Genomic DNA, 23,344 nt, shown 5'->3' on the forward strand with positions numbered 1-23,344 from the left:
GTGTTTCAATAGGGATGTGTGTTTGTTTCAATATGGATGCGTGTGTGTTTCAATAGGGATGCGTGTTTCAATAGGGATGTGTGTTTGTTTCAATAGGGATGTGTGTGTGTTTCAATAGGGATGTGTGTGTGTTTCAATAGGGATGTGTGTGTGTTTCAATAGGGATGTGTGTTTCAACAGGGATGTGTGTTTCAATAGGGATGTGTGTTTCAACAGGGATGTGTGTTTCAATAGGGATGTGTGTTTGTTTCAATAGGGATGTGTGTGTGTTTCAATAGGGATGCGTGTTTCAATAGGGATGTGTGTTTGTTTCAATAGGGATGTGTGTGTGTTTCAATAGGGATGTGTGTGTGTTTCAATAGGGATGTGTGTGTGTTTCAATAGGGATGTGTGTTTCAACAGGGATGTGTGTTTCAATAGGGATGTGTGTTTCAACAGGGATATGTGTTTCAATAGGGATGTGTGTTTCAATAGGGATGTGTGTTTCAATAGGGATGTGTGTTTCAATAGGGATGTGTGTTTCAATAGGGATGTGTGTTTCAATAGGGATGTGTGTTTCAATAGGGATGTGTGTTTCAATAGGGATGTGTGTGTGTTTCAGTAAGTGTGTGTGTGTTCGCTTCGTCTTAGGTGAGCGCCGTGGCGGAGGTGGACCCTTGGCGGTTGCCGTGGTAACTAGCGTGTTAGGAGTGTATGTCGGGTTCCGTGACGATTCAGCCCGTTGTGTGCGATGCTACCATGACGACCACCCTGACTCCTCCTCCTGATGAAGAAGAAGAAGAAGAAGAAGAAATGCATTATGGTCCATTTTTTAGGTCAGAGATCACTTAAAACATGACACAGAACCTACACACAAACATACACATACACACACACGCAAAAACACACACACACACACTCTGTGCTACCTGTCGCTGCGGTCGTTGTGTGTGTCCGCAGAGCAGGACTCGAAGCGGGTCAAGGTGTAGATGCTGCTCTGTCTGTTGGCATGGAAACGGGCGCTATGTAGCTCCATCTGATCGTATTGAGACAGACGGACGAATGGACAACAGCGCATCGCACGCTTAAACCCTGCACGGAACCTGCACATAAACACATTGCACGCTTAAACCCTGCACGGAACCTGCACATAAACACATCGCACGCTTAAACCCTGCACGGAACCTGCACATAAACACATCGCATGCTTAAACCCTGAACAGAACCTGCACATAAACACATCGCATGCTTAAACCCTGCACGGAACCTGCACATAAACACATCACACCGCTTAAACCCTGCACGGAACCTGCACATAAACACATCGCACCGCTTAAACCCTGCAGGGAACCTGCACATAAACACATCACACCGCTTAAAACCTGCACGGAACCTGCACATAAACACATCGCACCGCTTAAATCCTGCACGGAACCTGCACATAAACACATCGCACCGCTTAAACCCTGCACGGAACCTGCACATAAACACATCGCACTGCTTAAACCCTGCACGGAACCTGCACATAAACACATCGCACGCTTAAACCCTGCACGGAACCTACACATAAACACATCGCACACTTAAACCCTGCACGGACCCTGCACATAAACACATCGCACGCTTAAAATTGGCAAAGAGCTTCCTAACCCTAGGAAGCTCTTTGCCACATTTTCCTCCCTCCTGAATCCTCCCCCCCCCCCTCCCCCCTCCTCTCTCTCTGTGGATGACTTCGTCAACCACTTTGAAAAGAAGGTTGACGACATCCGATCCTCGTTTGTTAAGTCTAATGACACTGCTGGTCCTGCTCACACTGCCCTACCCTATGCTTTGACTTCTTTCTCCCCTCTCTCTCCAGATAAAATCCTGCGACTTGTGACTGCAGGCCGCCCAACAACCTGCCCGCTTGACCCCATCCCCTCCTCCCTTCTCCAGACCATCTCCGGTGACCTTCTCCCCTACCTCACCTCGCTGATCAACTCATCCTTGACCGCTGGCCATGTCCCTTCCGTCTTCAAGAGAGCGAGAGTTGCTCCCCTTCTCAAAAAACCAACACTCGACCCCACTGATGTCAACAACTACAGACCAGTATCCCTTCTTTCTTTTCTTTCCAAAACTATTGAGCGTGCCGTCTTTAGCCAACTCTCTTGCTATCTCTCTCAGAATGACCTTCTTGATCCAAACCAATCAGGTTTCAGGACTGGTCATTCAACTGAGACTGCTCTTCTCTGTGTCACGGAGACTCTCCGCACTGCTAAAGATAACTCTCTCTCCTCTGCTCTTGTCCTTCTAGACCTGTCTGCTGCCTTTGATACTGTGAACCATCAGATCCTCCTCTCCACCCTCTCCGAGCTGGGCATCTCCGGCGCGGCTCACTCCTGGATTGCGTCCTACCTGACCGGTCGCTCCTACCAAGTGGCGTGGCGAGAAGCTGTCTCCGCACCACGTGCTCTCACCACTGGTGTCCCCCAAGGCTCAGTTCTAGGCCCTCTCCTTTTCTCCCTATACACCAAGTCACTTGGCTCTGTCATATCCTCACATGGTCTCTCCTATCATTGCTACGCTGACGATACACAACTAATCTTCTCCTTTCCCCCTTCTGATAACCAGGTGGCGAATCGCATCTCTGCATGTCTGGCAGACATATCAGTATGGATGACGGATCACCACCTCAAGCTGAACCCTGGCAAGACGGAGCTGCTCTTCCTCCCGGGGAAGGACTGCCCGTTCCATGATCTCGCCATCACGGTTGACAACTCCGCTGTGTCCTCCTCCCAGAGTGCGAAGAGCCTAGGCGTGACCCTGGACAACACCCTGTCGTTCTCCGCCAACATCAAGGCGGTGACCCGCTCCTGCAGGTTCATGCTCTACAACATTCGGAGAGTACGACCCTGCCTTACACAGGAAGCGGCACAGGTCCTAATCCAGGCACTTGTCATCTCCCGTCTGGACTACTGCAACTCGCTGTTGGCTGGCCTCCCTGCCTGTGCCATTAAACCCCTACAACTCATCCAGAATGCCGCAGCCCGTCTGGTGTTCAACCTTCCCAAGTTCTCTCACGTCACCCCCCTCCTCCGCACACTCCACTGGCTTCCAGTTGAAGCTCGCATCCGCTACAAGACCATGGTGCTTGCCTATGGAGCAGTGAGGGGAACGGCACCTCTGTACCTTCAGGCTCTGATCAGTCCCTACACCCAAACGAGGGCATTGCGCTCATCCACCTCTGGCCTGCTGGCTCCCCTTCCTCTGCGGAAGCATAGTTCCCGCTCAGCCCAGTCAAAACTGTTCGCTGCTCTGGCACCCCAATGGTGGAACAAGCTCCCTCACGACGCCAGGACAGCGGAGTCACTCACCACCTTCCGGAGACATTTGAAACCCCACCTCTTTAAGGAATACCTGGGATAGGATAAAGGAATCCTTCTACCCCCCCCCCACCCCCCCCCCCAATTGTAAAGTGGTTATCCCACTGGCTATAGGGTGAACGCACCAATTTGTGAGTCGCTCTGGCTAAGAGCGTCTGCTAAATGACGTTAATGTGCCCTTGAGCAAGGCACTTAACCCTAATTGCTCCTGTAAGTCGCTCTGGATAAGAGCGTCTGCTAAATGACTAAAATGTAAAATGTAAAAAATGTTAAACCCTGCACGGAACCTGCACATAAACACATCGCACGCTTAAACCCTGCACGGAACCTGCACATAAACACATCGCACGCTTAAACCCTGCACGGAACCTGCACATAAACACATCACACTGCTTAAACCCTGCACGGAACCTGCACATAAACACATCGCACGCTTAAACCCTGAACAGAACCTGCACATAAACACATCGCACCGCTTAAACCCTGCACGGAACCTGCACATAAACACATAGCACGCTTAAACCCTGCACGGAACCTGCACATAAACACATCGCACCGCTTAAACCCTGCACGGAACCTACACATAAACACATCGCACCGCTTAAACCCTGCACGGAACCTGCACATAAACACATCGCACCGCTTAAACCCTGCACGGAACCTGCACATAAACACATCGCATGCTTAAACCCTGCACGGAACCTGCACATAAACACATCGCACGCTTAAACCCTGCACGGAACCTGCACATAAACACATCGCACCGTTTAAACCCTGCACGGAACCTGCACATAAACACATCGCACCGCTTAAACCCTGCACGGAACCTGCACATAAACATATCGCACGCTTAAACCCTGCACGGAACCTGCACATAAACACATCGCACGCTTAAACCCTGCACGGAACCTGCACATAAACACATCGCACGCTTAAACCCTGCACGGAACCTGCACATAAACACATCGCACCGCTTAAACCCTGCACGGAACCTGCACATAAACACATCGCACGCTTAAACCCTGCACGGAACCTACACACATAAACACATCGCACGCTTAAACCCTGCACGGAACCTGCACATAAACACATCGCACTGCTTAAACCCTGCACGGAACCTACACATAAACACATCGCACGCTTAAACCCTGCACGGAACCTACACATAAACACATCGCACGCTTAAACCCTGCACGGAACCTGCACATAAACACATCGCACGCTTAAACCCTGCACGGAACCTGCACATAAACACATTGCACGCTTAAACCCTGCACGGAACCTGCACATAAACACATCGCACGCTTAAACCATGCACGGAACCTGCACATAAACACATCGCACGCTTAAACCCTGCACGGAACCTGCACATAAACACATCGCATCAGTTAAACCCTGCACAGAACCTGCACATAAACACATCGCACGCTTAAACCCTGCACGGAACCTGCACATAAACACATCGCATCAGTTAAACCATGCACGGAACCTGCACATAAACACATCGCACCACTTAAACCCTGCACGGAACCTGCACATAAACACATCGCACGCTTAAACCCTGCACGGAACCTGCACATAAACACATCACACGCTTAAACCCTGCACGGAACCTGCACATAAACACATCACACGCTTAAACCCTGCACGGAACCTGCACATAAACACATCGCACCGCTTAAACCCTGCACGGCACCTACACATAAACACATCGCACCGCTTAAACCCGGCACGGAACCTGCACATAAACACATCGCACGCTTAAACCCTGAACAGAACCTGCACATAAACACATTGCACGCTTAAACCCTGCACAGAACCTGCATATAAACACATCGCACGCTTAAACCCTGCACGGAACCTGCACATAAACACATCGCATGCTTAAACCCGGCACGGAACCTACACATAAACACATCGCACGCTTAAACCCTGCACGGAACCTGCACATAAACACATCACACGCTTAAACCCTGCACGGAACCTGCACATAAACACATCGCACGCTTAAACCCTGCACGGAACCTGCACATAAACACATCGCACCGCTTAAACCCTGCACGGAACCTACACATAAACACATCGCACGCTTAAACCCTGCACGGAACCTGCACATAAACACATCGCACGCTTAAACCCTGCACGGAACCTGCACATAAACACATTGCACGCTTAAACCCTGCACGGAACCTGCACATAAACACATCGCACGCTTAAACCATGCACGGAACCTGCACATAAACACATCGCACGCTTAAACCCTGCACGGAACCTGCACATAAACACATCGCATCAGTTAAACCCTGCACGGAACCTGCACATAAACACATCGCATGCTTAAACCCTGCACGGAACCTGCACATAAACACATCGCATCAGTTAAACCATGCACGGAACCTGCACATAAACACATCGCACCACTTAAACCCTGCACGGAACCTGCACATAAACACATCGCACGCTTAAACCCTGCACGGAACCTGCACATAAACACATCACACGCTTAAACCCTGCACGGAACCTGCACATAAACACATCACACGCTTAAACCCTGCACGGAACCTGCACATAAACACATCGCACCGCTTAAACCCTGCACGGAACCTACACATAAACACATCGCACCGCTTAAACCCGGCACGGAACCTGCACATAAACACATCGCACGCTTAAACCCTGAACAGAACCTGCACATAAACACATCGCACGCTTAAACCCTGCACAGAACCTGCATATAAACACATCGCACGCTTAAACCCTGCACGGAACCTGCACATAAACACATCGCATGCTTAAACCCGGCACGGAACCTGCACATAAACACATCGCACGCTTAAACCCTGCACGGAACCTGCACATAAACACATCACACGCTTAAACCCTGCACGGAACCTGCACATAAACACATCGCACGCTTAAACCCTGCACGGAACGTGCACATAAACACATCACACTGCTTAAACCCTGCACGGAACCTGCACATAAACACATCGCACGCTTAAACATTGCACGGAACCTGCACATAAACACATCGCACGCTTAAACATTGCACGGAACCTGCACATAAACACATCACACCGCTTAAACCCTGCACGGAACCTGCACATAAACACATCGCACGCTTAAACCCTGCACGGAACCTGCACATAAACACATCGCACGCTTAAACCCTGCACGGAACCTACACACATAAACAAGAAGGCATGCACGGGAACACGTACATACACAAGCACACAGAGTTAGTGATACTGTGTATGCGGCCTGTGTGTGTGTGTGTATGCGGCCTGTGTGTGTGTGTGTATGTTATTGAGACAGCAGTAGATGATAGGGTTGTACATGGTGTGTGTGTTCCTAGCCCCTACCTGTTATTGAGACAGCAGTAGATGATAGGGTTGTACATGGTGTGTGTGTTCCTAGCCCCTACCTGTTATTGAGACAGCAGTAGATGATAGGGTTGTACATGGTGTGTGTGTTCCTAGCCCCTACCTGTTATTGAGACAGCAGTAGATGATAGGGTTGTACATGGTGTGTGTGTTCCTAGCCCCTACCTGTTATTGAGACAGCAGTAGATGATAGGGTTGTACATGGTGTGTGTGTTCCTAGCCCCTACCTGTTATTGAGACAGCAGTAGATGATAGGGTTGTACATGGTGTGTGTGTTCCTAGCCCCTACCTGTTATTGAGACAGCAGTAGATGATAGGGTTGTACATGGTCGAGCTCATAGCCAGCCACAACACTGATAGATACACCTGTTGGATGAGAATCATTTATATAATAATAATAATAGTAACGACGATATATAATCAGTGCTTGAATTGGGCCGGAACACAACGGTACTGAGTACCGGCATGTCAAATGTTCTATTGCTTGAGTTAAATCAAATGTTATTTGTCACACAGGTGTAGACTACAGTGAAATACTTAGTTACAGGCCTTTCCCAACAACGCAGAGAGATAACTTGGCTATATACACGGGGTACCAGTACCGAGTCCATGTGCAGGGCTACGAGGTGATAACTTGGCTATATACACGGGGTACCAGTACCGAGTCCATGTGCAGGGCTACGAGGTGATAACTTGGCTATATACACGGGGTACCAGTACCGAGTCCATGTGCAGGGCTACGAGGTGATAACTTGGCTATATACACAGGGTACCAGTACCGAGTCCATGTGCAGGGCTACGAGGTGATAACTTGGCTATATACACGGGGTACCAGTACCGAGTCCATGTGCAGGGCTACGAGGTGATAACTTGGCTATATACACGGGGTACCAGTACCGAGTCCATGTGCAGGGCTACGAGGTGATAACTTGGCTATATACACGGGGTACCAGTACCGAGTCCATGTGCAGGGCTACGAGGTGATAACTTGGCTATATACACGGGGTACCAGTACCGAGTCCATGTGCAGGGCTACGAGGTGATAACTTGGCTATATACACAGGGTACCAGTACCGAGTCCATGTGCAGGGCTACGAGGTGATAACTTGGCTATATACACGGGGTACCAGTACCGAGTCCATGTGCAGGGCTACGAGGTGATAACTTGGCTATATACACAGGGTACCAGTACCGAGTCCATGTGCAGGGCTACGAGGTGATAACTTGGCTATATACACGGGGTACCAGTACCGAGTCCATGTGCAGCGTATGTGATGAGTCAAAAGAGTTAGGGCAAAAAGGTTCAATGCAGATGGTCCGGGTAGCTGTTTGGTTAACTATTAAACTAACTATTTAGCAGTCTTATGGCTTGGGGGTAGAAGCTGTTAAGGGTCCTGTTGGTTCCAGACTTGGTGCATCAGTACTGCTTGCCGTGAGGTAGCAGAGAGAACAGACTTGGGTGGCTGGAGTCTTTTACAATTTTTAGGGCCTTCCTCTGACACCGCCTGGTATAGAGGTCCTGGATGGCAGGGAGCTCGGCCACAGTGATGTACTGGGCCATACGCACTACCCTTTTTAGCACCTTGCAGCCAGATGCCAAGCAATTGCCATACCAAGCGGTGATGCAGCCAAGTCAACATGCTCTCATAGGTGCAGCTGTATAACTTTTTGAGGATCTGCGGGCCCATGCCAAATATTTTCAGCCTCCTAAAAAGGGAAGAGGCGTTTGTCATGCCTTCTTCAAGACTGTGTTGGAGTGTGTGGACCATGTTAATTCCTTAGTGATGTGGACACCGAGGAACTTGAAGCTCTCGGCCCGCTCCACTACAGCCCCGTCGATTCGGATGGGGGCGTGCTCAGCCCACCATTTCCTGTAGTCCACAATCATCTCCTTTGTCTTGCTGACGTTGAGGGAAAGGTTGTTATAATATAATAATAATAATAATATGCCATTTAGCAGACGCTTTTATCCAAAGCGACTTACAGTCATGTGTGCATACATTTTTACATATGGGTGGTCCCGGGGATCGAACCCACTACCCTGGCGTTACAAGCGCCGTGCTCTACCAATTGAGCTACAGAGGACCACCTGGCACCACACTGCCAGGTCTCTGACCTCCTCCCTATAGGCTGTCTCATCGTAGTTAATGATCAGGTCTATCACTGTCGTGTCGTCAGCAAACTTAATGATGGTGTTAGAGTGTGTGAACAGGGAGTACAGGAGGGGCCTGAGCACGCACCCCTGAGGGGCCCCCGTGTTGAGGATCAGCGTGGCGGATGTGTTGTTGCCTACCCTCACCACCTGGGGGCGGCCTGTCAGGAAGTCCAGGATCCAGTTGCAGAGGGAGGTGTTCAGTCCCAGGGTCCTTAGCTTAGTGATGAGCTTGCAGGGCACTATGGTGTTGAACGCTGAGCTGTAGTCAATGAACAGCATTCTCACATAGGTGTTCCTCTTGTCCAGGTGGGAAAGGGCGGTGTGGAGTGCAATAGAGATTGCGTCATCTGTGGATCTGTTGGGGAGGTATGCGAATTGGAGTGGGTCCAGGGTGTCTCGGATGATGGTGTTGATTTGAGTCATGACCAGTCTTTCAAAACATTTCGTAGCTTCAGATTTGAGTGCTACGGGGTGATAGTCATTTAGACAGGTTATCGTGGTGTTCTTGGGCACAGGGACTATGGTGGTCTGCTTTAAACATGTAGGTATTACAGACAGGGTCAGGGAGAGGTTGAACATGACCGTGAAGTCGCTTGCCAGCTGGTCAGCGCATGCTCTGAGTACACGTCCTGGTAATCTGTCTGGCCCCGTGGCCTTGTGAATGTTAACCTGTTTAAAGGTCTTACTCACATCGGCTCCAGAGAGCGTGATCACACAGTCTTCCGGAACAGCTGGTCCGGATTAGTGTCCCGGTCCTTGAAAGCGGAAGCTCTAGCCTTTAGCTCAATGCAGATGTTGCCTGTAATCCATGGCTTCTGGTTGGGATATGAACGTACGATCACTGTGGTACAACGTCGTCGATGCATGTATTCATGAAGCAGGTGACTGATGTGGTAAATTCCTTAAAGCAATCTGTAACAGTCCTGTATCTTAGCATCCACTTCATCAGACCACTTCTGTATTGAGCGGGTCACTAGTACTTCCTATTTGAGTTTTTGCTTGTAAGCAGGAATCAGAAGGATAGAGCTATGGTCAGACTTGCTAAAGGGAGGGCGAGGGAGAGCCTTGTATGCGTCTCTTTGTGTGGAGTAAAGGTGATCTAGAGATTTTTCACCTCTAGTTGCACAGGTGGCATGTTGGTAAAAATGAGGTAAAATGGATTTCAGTTTCCCTGTGTTGAAATCACCGGCCACTAGGAGTGCCGCCTCTGGACGAGCATTTTCTTGTTTGCTTATGGCCCTTATACAGCTCGTTAATCTGGTCTTACTGCCAGCATCGGTTTGTGGTGGTAAATAGACGGCTACGAAAAATATTGATGAAAACTCTCTTGGTAGATAGTGTGGTCTACAGCTTATCATGAGATACTCTACCTCAGGCGAGCAAAAACCTCGAGACTTCTTTAATATTAGATTTCACGCACCAGCTGTTATTGACAAAGAGACACACCCCTCCTCTCTTAGTCTTACCCGAGGCTGCCGTCTGGTCTAGACGATGCATGGGGAAATCTGGGGAAATCTACGAGATATAAACTGAGTGTACGAAACATTAAGAACACCTGCTCTTTCCATGACACCTCAATATTAGGAAGGTGTTTCTAACGTTTGTTATACTCAGTGTCCACGTCCTCGTTCAGCTACGACTCTGAGAAACATAGGATATTGTAGTTCTTCAGGTCTGGTTGATAGGAACGAAGTTCATCCAGTTTGTTCTCCAGTGACTGCACATTCGCCAACAGAACAGAGTCTATTTTGTTCGCCGAGGTCAGGAGGCTGCTTCGCCTTGTTATTATACCTGTTGACTTGACTCTGTTGAACAGTCTGTTGGACGGACAGACGGACAAACGTCTGTCTGTCTGACAGCTGTAAAAGAGTCAAGTGTCTAAAACGGGTTTAATAATAATAATCATCATCCACATTTATATAATACAGACAGACAGACAGACAGACCTGTTGTATTGACTTGATTCTGTTCAGTTGTCTGTTGAGTCCTGTTATCAGGAAGTAGAGATGGTAGGGGAACCAGCACACTGCAAACGTTACCACCACAATGATCATCATCTTCACCACCTAGACAACAGGAAAATTAGGAAGGACAATGTGTGTGTGTGTGTGTGTGTCTGCGTGTCTCCATCCCGTGTTTGCGTGTGCGTGTGTTTGCCCGTCCATGTCTGTGTACCTTCCTCTTAGCTTGTATCTGTAGGTGGTAGTTATCTCTAGAGTCACCAGGTATCTCTCCGCCCCACAGTGTCCTCCCCACCAGACTGTAGGTACAAGCCATCACCACTAGAGGCAGCACATACACAAACGCTGCTACTATTATATGGTACCTAGAGAGAGAGAGAGAGAGAGAATGGGAGAGGGAGAGGGAGAGAGAGAGAGAGAATGGGAGAAAATGGGAGAGGGAGAGAGAGAGAGAGATAGAGAGAGAGAGGGGGGGGGAGAGAGAGGGGGAGGGGGGGGGAGAGAGAGGGGTGGGGGGGGGGAGAGAGAGCGGGAGGGAGAAGAGAAAGCCAAATAAATGAATGAATGAATGAAGGAAGGAATAAGGCAGAAAAACAACAAGTAAACAGACACATATTAACATGAATGCGTCCTGTGCAGTGAGTTACTAACATGAATGCGTCCTGTGCAGTGAGTTACTAACATGAATGCGTCCTGTGCAGTGAGTTACTAACATGAATGCGTCCTGTGCAGTGAGTTACTAACATGAATGCGTCCTGTGCAGTGAGTTACTAACATGAATGCGTCCTGTGCAGTGCGGGGCCAGTAGACGTAACACAGTGTTCTCTGTCCAATCTGTCTGGTGGTTGAGTAGTAACACAACGGGAATGCTAGTGCCACCGCCATGCCCCAGATACAGCCTATCACAGACCTGGTTACCGTTGCTGAGAGGCGGGGCTTGAGTGGGTGGGTAATGGCCATGTACCTAGGTAACAAGAAGTCACATAAGGAGAGGTCAGGGGGTTAGAGGTCAGAGGTCAACTCTGGGTACAGGTCCTACCTAATACTGTTAGATCAAGAGCTTAGTGTTTATGATTGGACACCTCTTCTCCAGAAGAGCGCACTAGTTTACTCCCCCTCATGCATTTAAAAGCATTGGATTGGTGCAAGAACAGCTGGAGGGAGTTTCCACCATATTCCTCACACCAGTCCATTCCTTTTGAATCCATGAGAGGGAGCAGGGGCGGTGTGTTCATTACGAGAGGGAGTGTACGACTGCAGACTTCAGGAGAAGGGTAGAGAATCTGTGTCCAAAGTTATCCACAAAGCTAAAGCATTACCAGAACTGATTCAACTAATCAGAGTCTTCTGTCAAATCAAATCAAATCAAATCAAATGTTATTGGTCACATGCGCCGAATACAACAGGTGCAGACATTACAGTGAAATGCTTACTTACAGCCCTTAACCAACAGTGCATTTATTTTAAACAAAAAAGTAAGAATAAAACAACAACAAAAAAGTGTTGAGAAAAAAAGAGCAGAAGTAAAATAAAGTGACAGTAGGGAGGCTATATATACAGTAAAATAAAGTGACAGTAGGGAGGCTATATATACAGGGGGGTACCGTTGCATAGTCAATGTGCGGGGGCACCGGCTAGTTGAGGTAGTTGAGGTAATATGTACATGTGGGTAGAGTTAAAGTGACTATGCATAAATACTTAACAGAGTAGCAGCAGCGTAAAAAGGATGGGGTGGGGGGGCAGTGCAAATAGTCCGGGTAGCCATGATTAGCTGTTCAGGAGTCTTATGGCTTGGGGGTAGAAGCTGTTGAGAAGTCTTTTGGACCTAGACTTGGCACTCCGGTACCGCTTGCCGTGCGGTAGCAGAGAGAACAGTCTATGACTAGGGTGGCTGGAGTCTTTGACAATTTTGAGGGCCTTCCTCTGACACCGCCTGGTATAGAGGTCCTGGATGGCAGGGAGCTTTGCCCCAGTGATGTACTGGGCCGTACGCACTACCCTCTGTAGTGCCTTGCGGTCAGAGGCCAAGCAGTTGCCATACCAGGCGGTGATGCAACCAGTCAGGATGCTCTCGATGGTGCAGCTGTAGAATTTTTTGAGGATCTGAGGACCCATGCCAAATCTTTTTAGTCTCCTGAGGGGGAATAGGCTTTGTCGTGCCCTCTTCACGACTGTCTTGGTGTGTTTGGACCATGATAGTTCGTTGGTGATGTGGACACCAAGGAACTTGAAGCTCTCAACCTGTTCCACTACAGCCCCGTCGATGAGAATGGGGGCGTGCTCAGTCCTCTTTTTTTTCCTGTAGTCCACAATCATCTCCTTTGTCTTGGTCACGTTGAGGGAGAGGTTGTTGTCCTGGCACCACACGGCCAGATCTCTGACCTCCTCCCTATAGGCTGTCTCATCGTTGTCGGTGATCAGGCCTACCACTGTTGTGTCGTCGGCAAACTTAATGATGGTGTTGGAGTCGTGCCTGGCCATGCAGTCATGGGTGAACAGAGAGTACAGGAGGGGACTGAGCACGCACCCCTGAGGGGCCCCCGTGTTGAGGATCAGTGTGGCAGATGTGTTGTTACCTACCCTTACCACCTGGGGGCGGCCCGTCAGGAAGTCCAGGATCCAGTTGCAGAGGGAGGTGTTTAGTCCCAGGATCCTTAGCTTAGTGATGAGCTTAGAGGGCACTATGGTGTTGAATGCTGAGCTGTAGTCAATGAATAGCATTCTCACGTAGGTGTTCCTCTTGTCCAGGTGGGAAAGGGCAGTGTGGAGTGCGATAGAGATTGCATCATCTGTGGATCTGTTGGGGCGGTATGCAAATTGGAGTGGGTCTAGGGTTTCTGGGATTATGCTGTTGATGTGAGCCATGACCAGTCTTTCAAAGCACTTCATGGCTACAGACGTCAGTGCTACGGGTCGGTAGTCATTTAGGCAGGTTATCTTAGAGTTCTTGGGCACGGGGACTATGGTGGTCTGCTTGAAACATGTTGGTATTACAGACTCAGTCAGGGACATGTTGAAAATGTCAGTGAAGACACTTGCCAGTTGGTCAGCACATGCTCGGAGTACACGTCCTGGTAATCCGTCTGGCCCTGCGGCCTTGTGAATGTTGACCTGCTTAAAAGTCTTACTCACATCGGCTACGGAGAGCGTGATCACATAGTCGTCCGGAACAGCTGGTGCTCTCGTGCATGCTTCAGTGTTGCTTGCCTCGAAGCGAGCATAGAAGTGGTTTAGCTCGTCTGGTAGGCTTGTGTCACTGGGCAGCTCGCGGCTGTGCTTCCCTTTGTAGTCTGTAATAGTTTTCAAGCCCTGCCACATCCGACGAGCGTCAGAGCCAGTGTAGTATGATTCAATCTTAGACCTGTATTGACTCTTTGCCTGTTTGATGGTTCGTCGGAGGTCATAGCGGGATTTCTTATAAGCGTCCGGGTTAGAGTCCCGTTCCTTGAAAGCGGCAGCTCTACCCTTTAGCTCAGTGCGGATGTTTCCTGTAATCCATGGCTTCTGGTTGGGGTATGTACGTACGGTCACTGTGGGGACGACATCATCGATGCACTTATTGATGAAGCCAGTGACTGATGTGGTGTACTCCTCAATGCTGTCTGAAGAATCCCGGAACATGTTCCAGTCTGTGCTAGCAAAACAGTCCTGTAGCTTAGCATCTGCGTCATCTGACCACTTTTTTATTAGCCGAATCACTGGTGCTTCCTGCTTCAGTTTTTGCTTATAAGCAGGAATCAGGAGGATAGAGTTATGGTCAGATTTGCCAAATGGAGGGCGAGGGAGAGCTTTGTATGCGTCTTTGTGTGTGGAGTAAAGGTGGTCTAGAGTTTTTTCCCCTCTGGTTGCACATTTAACATGCTGGTAGAAATGAGGTAGAACGGATTTAAGTTTCCCTGCATTAAAGTCCCCGGCTACTAGGAGCGCTGCATCTGGATGAGCGTTTTCCTGTTGATTAATGGCCTTGTACAACTCATTCAGTGCAATCTTAATGCCAGCATTGGTTTGTGGTGGTAAATAGACAGCTATGAAAAATATAGATGAAAACTCTCTTGGTAAATAGTGTGGTCTACAGCTTATCATAAGATACTCTACCTCAGGCGAGCAAAACCTCGAGACTTCCTTAGTATTTGATTTTGTGCACCAGCTGTTGTTTACAAATATACACAGACCGCCACCCTTTGTCTTACCAGAGTCTGCAGTTCTGTCCTGTCGATGTAGCGTATAGCCCGCTAGCTGAATGTTGTCATTGTTGTCGTTCAGCCACGACTCCGTGAAACATAAGATATTACAGTTTTTAATGTCCCGTTGGTAGGATAACCGTAATCTTAAATCGTCAATTTTATTCTCAAAAGATTGAACATTGGCTAATAGGATTGATGGGAGAGGCAGTTTACTCGTTCGCCGTCGGATCCTTACAAGGCACCCGGATCTGCGTCCACGATATCTCCGTCTCTTCCTCACGCGAATGACGGGGATCTGGGCCTTGTCGGGAGTCTGTAGAATATCCTTCGCGAACGCCTCGTTGAAGAAAAAGTCTTCGTCCAACGCGAGGTGAGTAATCGCTGTCCTGATATCCAGAAGCTCTCTTTGGTTATAAGAGAGGATGGCAGAAACATTATGTACAAAATAAATTACAAATAACGCGGAAAAACACACATAGTAGTACAATTGGTTAGAGGGCTGTAAAACGGCAGCCATCTTCTTCCGGCGCTGTTCTGTTTACTCAAGCTGATGATCTTCTGAAGCTAAGCAGGGTTTGGTCAGTCCCTGGATGGGAGACCAGCCAGATGGAAGTTATTGGAGGACCAGTAGGACCTCATCCTTGTCTATCCTTGTTATATGTCCCCTTTTACTTGTTCCTGTCCTCAACATAAGGCCCACAAGGGTGAGCCCCTTCCTGTACTCCCTGTTCACCCATGACTGCGTAGCCAATCACGCCTCCAACTCAATCATCAAGTTTGCAGACGACACAACAGTAGTAGGCTTGATTACCAACAATGACGAGACCGCCTACAGGGAGGAGGTGAGGGCTCTGGGAGTGTGGTGCCAGGAAAATAACCTCTCACTCAACATCAACAAAACAAAGGAGATGATCGTGGACTTCAGGAAACAGCAGAGGGTGCACCCCCCCTATCCACATCGACGGGACCGCAGTGGAGAAGGTAGAAAGCTTCAAGTTCCTTGGCATACACATCACCGACAATCTGAAATGGTCCACTCACGCAGACAGTGTGGTGAAGAAGGCGCAACAGAGCCTCTTCAACCTCAGGAGGCTGAAGAAATTTGGCCTGTCACCTAAAACCCTCACAAACTTTTACAGATGCACAATTGAGAGCATCCTGTCGGGCTGTATCACCGCCTGGTACGGCAACTGCACCGCCCGCAACCACAGGGCTCTCAACAGCCATCACTAGCACAGAGAGGGTTTTAGGTGCCTACATACAGACTTGAAAATCACTGGCCTCTTTAATAAATGGAACACTAGTCACTTTAATAATGCCACTTTAATAATGTTTCCATATCTTGCATTACCCATCTCATATGTATATACTGTATTCTATACTATCTATTGCATCTTAGCCTATGCTGCTCTGATAATGACATTGCTCATCCATATATTTATATATTCTTATTCCATTCCTTTACTTAGATTTGTGTGTATTAGATATTTGTTGTGTATCTGTTAGATATTACTTGCTAGATATTACTGCACTGTCGGAACTAGAAGCACAAGCATTTCACTACACTCGCAATAACATCTGCTAACCATGTCTATGTGACCAATACATTTGATTTGATTTGATTCCTTCCCCTCTCGCTCTCTCTCCCTCTCATCTCTCTCCGCTCCTTCCTCTCTCTTTCCTATTTCCATCCTCCATCTCTCTCTCTTTCTCTCTCCATCTCTCTCCGCTCCTTCCTCTCTCTGTCCTATTTCCATCCTCCATCTCTCTCTCTTTCTCTCTCCATCTCTCTCCGCTCCTTCCTCTCTCTGTCCTATTTCCATCCTCTTTCTCTCTCTCCTTCTCTCTCCATCCTCTTTCTCTCTCTCCATTCTCTGGATCTTGACCTCTACGCAGCTGATCTCCCCTTCTGTTGACCCCTTCTGTTGACCCCTTCTGTTGACACACACAGTAGATTGGCAGACAAGATGCCTTGGAGGAATTGTCATCAGCATCCTATCTGCCTTGGGGTCCGGGGTTGATGTCATGTCAGCTCAGTGATCTTATCACACACATGATATCCTGTAGCAGACTAAACTCCACTCCATGGTGAAATACATTTCTGATGAACGGAGTGGAGCAGAGACCAGGCTTTGTGGAATCTAGCTCATTGATTCACCCAAGGTCAAAGGTCATTCAAAACATTTTAATGATGAAACCTTGTACCTATGTTTGTCCTCTGTAGTTGAGTACCTTTCATTGATTGCTGAAATCCATATTTTTTCAATAAACTTTAATCAAATACCACCAACGACTTGTTACCTTGTTGAGATTCAATTGGCACATGTGCATCTTAGAGCAACAGCAAACATGTGTTCAAGGTGGGCATTTCATAATTACATTTTGTTGAAGTATTGACCGAATCGATGTAGTCCATAAAGCCTGGTCTCTGCTCCACTCCGTGTGTGAGTCATCAGAAACGTCCTTACCCCTGGAGTGGAGTTTTGTCCATTAGATACCCTCGAACATTAATGCGTTAAGTGATTCAACCGCTTTTTTCTCCATGGAGATGCCAAAACCACCTGTTCATTTTCTGTCTATGTGATGTGATGTACAAAAACAAAACAACATAACAGAATAACTCCAATCTTTCTCACCGGTCCACGGCGATGGCCACCATGGAGTAGATGCTGGCGAACACCGCAGTCACCGGAAGGAAGTTGTGGAACTTGCAGTAGGCGAACCCGAAGTACCAGTCGCCGTGCGCGGCGTACACGAAGTTCACGAGCGTGTTGAAGGCCGCCATGGATGTGTCCGCGAGGGCCAGGTTCAACAGGAAGTAGTTTGTCACGGTCCGCATCCGTTTGTGCGCGAGGATGATCCAGATAACGATCACGTTCCCGCTCACCGAGACCAACAGCACAAGACTGTAGGCGACCGACCAGAGAGCGAGCTGCCATGCCGGCTGGACAAACTGGTTAGTGATGTTGGTAAAGTTCCCGCTACCAACCGGGACGGTGGAGACGTTACTAGGCTCGCTCATAACGGAGCAATGATGAAGAGAGAGAGGGAGACTGAGAGACGAGAGAGAGGGAGACGGAGAGACGAGAGAGAGGGAGACTGAGAGACGAGAGAGAGGGAGACTGAGAGACGAGAGAGAGACTATCGTTACTTATTCTATCCAGTGTGAGCGGTCTGGTCTAGCTCGTGCCATACTAACGGTGAGCGATCTCCCCAGTTAACAGCTTGTAAGGGAATGTCTTCATAGGTCTGTTAACAGTCTGGTCTCCTGGGAGATGAAGTGTGGTGGCCCTTAACATAAACAGCGACTGGTATATCTTATTTTCCCTTCACTGGAGTGAGATATCTATCTCTGTCTCTCTGTCTGTCTCTGTCTCTCTCTCTCTCTCTGTCTCTCTCTGTCTGTCTCTCTCTCTCTCTCTCTCTCTCTCTGTAAACATTACACTCAGAAGTTCCAAAAGAATAAAGACATTTCAAATGTCATATTATGTCTATATACAGTGTTGTAACGATGTGCAAATAGTTAAAGTACAAATGGGAAAATAAATCAACATAAATATGGGTTGTATTTACAATGGTGTTTGTTCTTCACTGGTTGCCCTTTTCTTGTGGCAACAGGTCACAAATCTTGCTGCTGTGATGGCACACTGTGGTATTTCACCCAGTAGATATGGGAGTTTATCAGAATTGGGTTTGTTTTCTAATTCTTTGTGGATCGCTGTAATCTGAGGGAAATATGTGTCTCTAATATGGGCATACAGGTTAGGAAGGGGTGTGTGTGTGTGTATGTTTATGGTGTGTGTGTTTACATATGTGTGTGTTAGAAATGAAAAACCTCACAGAGATCAGGTGTGTATTGGGTGACAGTGTTTAATAGTGAGACAGAGGATAGAAAGCCATATATATGGGGCCCTTCCCAAATAGCACCCTATTCACTATAGTGGACTACTTAGCATGGGTGCCATTACTTAGCATGTAGTGTACTATATAGGGAATAGGGTGCTATTACTTAGCATGTAGTGCACTATATAGGGAATAGGGTGCCATTTGGGAACAACCTTACTCTTTACACACAGACACGAGTCAGACGTCTTTAAACATGATCTATTATATATATAGCTACAGCATTATCCATCATATATATAGCTACAGCATTATCCATGGACAGTAACTATGTCCTATAGTATACATTATCACTGTGTATTGACAGGGATGGAGTTAGAACGTCTCTCCAAGGGACCAAAACATGCTCACACACACACACACACACACACACACACACACACACACACACACAACACATACAAAAAGCAGTAGAAAAATACTCTTAGAAAATTACAAACAACTGGAATGTATCATATAGACCTTGAAAGCATAAACACACGCGCGCACACACACGCACGCACAAGCACGCACAAGCACACACACACACACACACACACACACACACAGCTTGTATTTAAACAGCAGGACCATTGCTGTCACTGTGGCTAATGTATTAAAGACATGTCATTATATCAGCATCTGAACGAACACACACACACGTTAAGAACACACATGTTCAGAGCTGTTCATACGTGTTGAGGGGGAGGGGCTGTTCATACGTGTTGAGGGGGAGGGGCTGTGCAGTGTAACAATAGAAAACATCTAAGACAGAGTGGCAATGATGACGTCATCGTATCCAACAGTCTCCTCCCAGAACGCACTTCACTTCCTGTTTGGAATGTTGGGGATCACTAAACGTCTTTCTCCCCGGTGACGTCTTTCTCCCCGGTGACGTCTTTCTCACCCGGTGACGTCTTTCTCCCCGGTGACATCTTTCTCCCCGGTGACGTCTTTCTCCCCGGTGACTTCTTTCTCCCCGGTGACGTCTTTCTCCCCGGTGACGTCTTTCTCCCCGGTGACTTCTTTCTCCCCAGTGACTTCTTTCTCTCAGTGTATCAGTGTTTCTCTGTGTGTGTGTGTGTGTTTCTCTGTGTGTGTGTTTCTTTGTGTGTGTGTGTGTGTGTGTATCTATCACAGGGATGGGCAACATTGATGGGGGAACAAAAAACTGGAACTCATCATGAGGGGGCACTTTGGCTTGTGGGTCTGCGTACCCACATCAATACACCCCCCCCCCCCCCCCCCCTCCCCGAACATACTTACTACAAGTTTAGATAGATGGCCCCTAGACTAATTTCCCTAACCTAACCTTAACTCTATATCTGTTTTGCTGACATGGCTAATTGAGTGACTGTCAGGGACTGGAATAACAGAGAAAACTGCTGATGCACATCCTATCTCTGTATCAGTGTAGATGGAAGGTGTGGAGGTCTATCAGTGTAGATGGAAGGTGTGGAGGTCTATCTGTCTGTATCAGTGTAGATGGAAGGTGTGGAGGTCTATCAGTGTAGATGGAAGGTGTGGAGGTCTATCAGTGTAGATGGAAGGTGTGGAGGTCTATATGTCTGTATCAGTGTAGATGGAAGGTGTGGAGGTCTATCAGTGTAGATGGAAGGTGTGGAGGTCTATCTGTCTGTATCAGTGTAGATGGAAGGTGTGGAGGTCTATCAGTGTAGATGGAAGGTGTGGAGGTCTATCTGTCTGTATCAGTGTAGATGGAAGGTGTGGAGGTCTATCTGTCTGTATCAGTGTAGATGGAAGGTGTGGAGGTAGATCTGTCGGTGGATCCAGGGTGTGAAGTGTGTAACATTAGAATAGACTCCAGGACCCAGGACCTTAGAGAAACACACACTACCCCAGGATGTCAGCCCATACAGGGTCCAGCTTCCATCACTAGGCTCCTCACACACCAGAGGACCACCACTGTCACCCTGGGGGACAGACAGAGACAGAGACAGAGAGAGAGACAGACAGACAGACAGACAGACAGACAGACAGACAGACAGACAGACAGACAGACGACAGACAGACAGACAGACAGACAGACAGACAGACAGACAGACAGACAGACAGACAGACAGAGAGAGAGACGTTAGAGAGAGAGACAGAGAGAGAGAGAGAGAGAGAGACGTTAGAGAGAGAGAGAGAGAGAGACAGAGAGAGAGAGAGTGAGAGAGAGAGAAAGAGAGAGAGAGACGTTAGAGAGAGAGAGAGAGAGAGAGAGAGAGAGAGACGTTAGAGAGAGAGACAGAGAGAGAGACGTTAGAGAGAGAGACAGAGAGAGAGACATTAGAGAGAGAGACAGAGAGAGAGACAGAGAGAGAGAGAGAGAGAGAGAGGAGAGAGAGAGAGAGAGAGACAGAGAGACAGAGAGAGAGAGAGAGAGAGAGAGAGAGAGAGGTAGCGAGAGAGAGAGAGAGAGAGAGAGAGAGAGAGGTAGAGAGAGAGAGAGAGAGACAGAGAGAGAGAGAGACAGAGAGACAGAGAGAGAGAGAGACAGAGAGACAGAGAGACAGAGAGACAGAGAGAGACAGGAGAGAGAGAGAGAGCGAGAGAGAGACAGAGAGACAGGAGAGAGAGACAGAGAGAGAGAGAGAGAGAGAGAGAGAGAGAGGTAGAGAGAGAGAGAGAGAGAGAGGTAGAGAGAGAGACAGAGAGAGAGAGAGAGAGACAGAGAGGACAGAGAGACAGAGAGAGACAGAGAGAGAGAGAGAGAGAGAGAGAGAGAGAGAGAGAGAGAGAGAGACAGAGACAGAGACAGAGACAGAGAGACAATGAGAGAGAGACAGAGAGAGAGAGAGAGAGAGAGAGAGAGAGAGAGAGAGAGAGAGAGAGAGAGACAGAGACAGAGACAGAGACAGAGACAGAGAGACAATGAGAGAGAGACAGAGAGAGAGAGAGAGAGACAGAGAGAGAAGAGAGAGAGAGAGAGAGAGAGAGAGAGAGAGAGAGAGAGAGAGAGACAGAGACAGAGACAGAGACAGAGAGACAATGAGAGAGAGACAGAGAGAGAGAGAGAGAGAGAGAGAGAGAGAGAGAGAGAGAGAGAGAGAGAGGAGAGAGAGAGAGAGAGAGACAGAGACAGAGACAGAGACAGAGAGACAATGAGAGAGAGACAGAGAGAGAGAGAGAGAGAGAGAGAGAGAGAGAGAGAGAGAGAGAGACAGAGACAGAGACAGAGACAGAGAGACAATGAGAGAGAGACAGAGAGAGAGAGAGAGGAGAGAGAGAGAGAGAGAGAGAGAGAGAGACGAGAGACAGAGACAGAGACAGAGACAGAGAGACAATGAGAGACAATGAGAGAGAGACAGAGAGGAGAGAGAGAGAGAGAGAGAGAGAGAGAGAGAGAGAGAGAGAGACAGAGAGACAGAGACAGAGAGACAATGAGAGAGAGACAGAGAGAGAGAGAGAGAGAGAGAGAGAGACAGAGAGAGAGAGAGAGAGAGAGAGAGAGAGAGAGAGAGAGAGAGAGAGAGAGAGAGAGAGAGAGAGAGAGAGAGAGAGACAGAGAGACAGAGACAGAGACAAGAGAGAGAGAGACAGAGAGAGAGAGAGAGGAGAGAGAGAGAGGTAGAGAGAGAGGTAGAGAGAGAGAGAGAGAGAGAGGGGTAGAGAGAGAGAGAGAGAGAGAGAGAGAGAGAGAGGTGATTGATATCTACTGTAGAACCTGTAGCTTGAAACGCCAGGATTGCATATATTATAGATGTGGGGACGACTAAGTACATGCTATTATATGTCTGTTAGCGTTTATATCCATTTCCCCCCGTTACTCACCATGCAAGAGTCCACGGTGCCAGCCTCGTATCCAGCACATAGCATCCTGGTGGTGATGGTCTTCATGTCAAAGTAACTCTGACACTGAGACAGACTGATGATCCTCACCTCTCCCTCCTGGAGCTTGAAGGGCACTACGGAGAGAATGTACTTAGTCGTCCCAGTGGAGCACAAACAACATTGGAAATAAAACCTATATCTCTGACCCCCCTCCCTGAAGGCTGTCTCATCGTTGTCGATGATCAGGCCTACCACTGTTGTGTCGTCGGCAAATTTAATGATGGCGTTGGAGTCGTGCCTGGCCATGCAGTCATGGGTGAACAGGGAGTACAGGAGGGGGACTGAGCACGCACCCCTGAGGGGCCCCTCTTGTCCAGGTGGGAAAGGGCAGTGTGTAGTGCAATAGAGATAGCATCATCTGTGGATCTGTTGGGGCGGTATGCAAATTGGAGTGGGTCTAGGGTTTATGGGATAATGGTGTTGATGTGAGCCATGACCAGCTTTTCAAAGCACTTCATGGCTACAGACGTCAGTGCTACGGGTCGGTAGTCATTTAGGCAGGTTATCTTAGTGTCCTTGGGCACGGGGACTATGGTGGTCTGCTTGCAACATGTTGGTATTACAGACTCAGTCAGGGACATGTTGAAAATGCCAGTGAAGA

The 23,344-nt window shown here is 48.3% G+C and overlaps 2 protein-coding genes across 2 annotated transcripts in view; both read right to left on the reverse strand.

Moving 5' to 3' along the window:
• Positions 1 to 675: 675 nt before the first annotated feature.
• LOC311115314 (neuromedin-K receptor-like) lies at positions 676 to 18,046 on the reverse strand (the record flags this gene model as incomplete). The annotated part of the gene is made up of 7 exons (XM_084190503.1): positions 676 to 763; positions 909 to 1,082; positions 7,014 to 7,090; positions 10,826 to 10,945; positions 11,055 to 11,205; positions 11,616 to 11,804; positions 17,661 to 18,046. The coding sequence occupies 7 exons, from the start codon at positions 18,044 to 18,046 to the stop codon at positions 676 to 678; spliced, it is 1,185 nt and encodes a 394-aa protein (XP_084046629.1).
• A 2,459-nt stretch (positions 18,047 to 20,505) lies between these two features.
• Positions 20,506 to 23,344, reverse strand: part of corin (corin, serine peptidase) — a 42,047-nt gene continuing 39,208 nt past the window's right edge. The window contains exons 15-16 of the mRNA XM_084190502.1: positions 22,684 to 22,817; positions 20,506 to 20,840 (exon numbers count right to left, since the gene is read on the reverse strand). Coding sequence (XP_084046628.1) covers positions 20,655 to 20,840; positions 22,684 to 22,817 — 320 coding nt within the window. The 3' untranslated portion in view covers positions 20,506 to 20,654. The remainder of the gene's footprint in view (positions 20,841 to 22,683; positions 22,818 to 23,344) is intronic.

This window comes from Coregonus lavaretus (genome assembly GCF_964263955.1).
Source record: "Coregonus lavaretus genome assembly, contig: HAP1_SCAFFOLD_328, whole genome shotgun sequence".
Lineage (NCBI taxonomy): Eukaryota > Metazoa > Chordata > Actinopteri > Salmoniformes > Salmonidae > Coregonus > Coregonus lavaretus.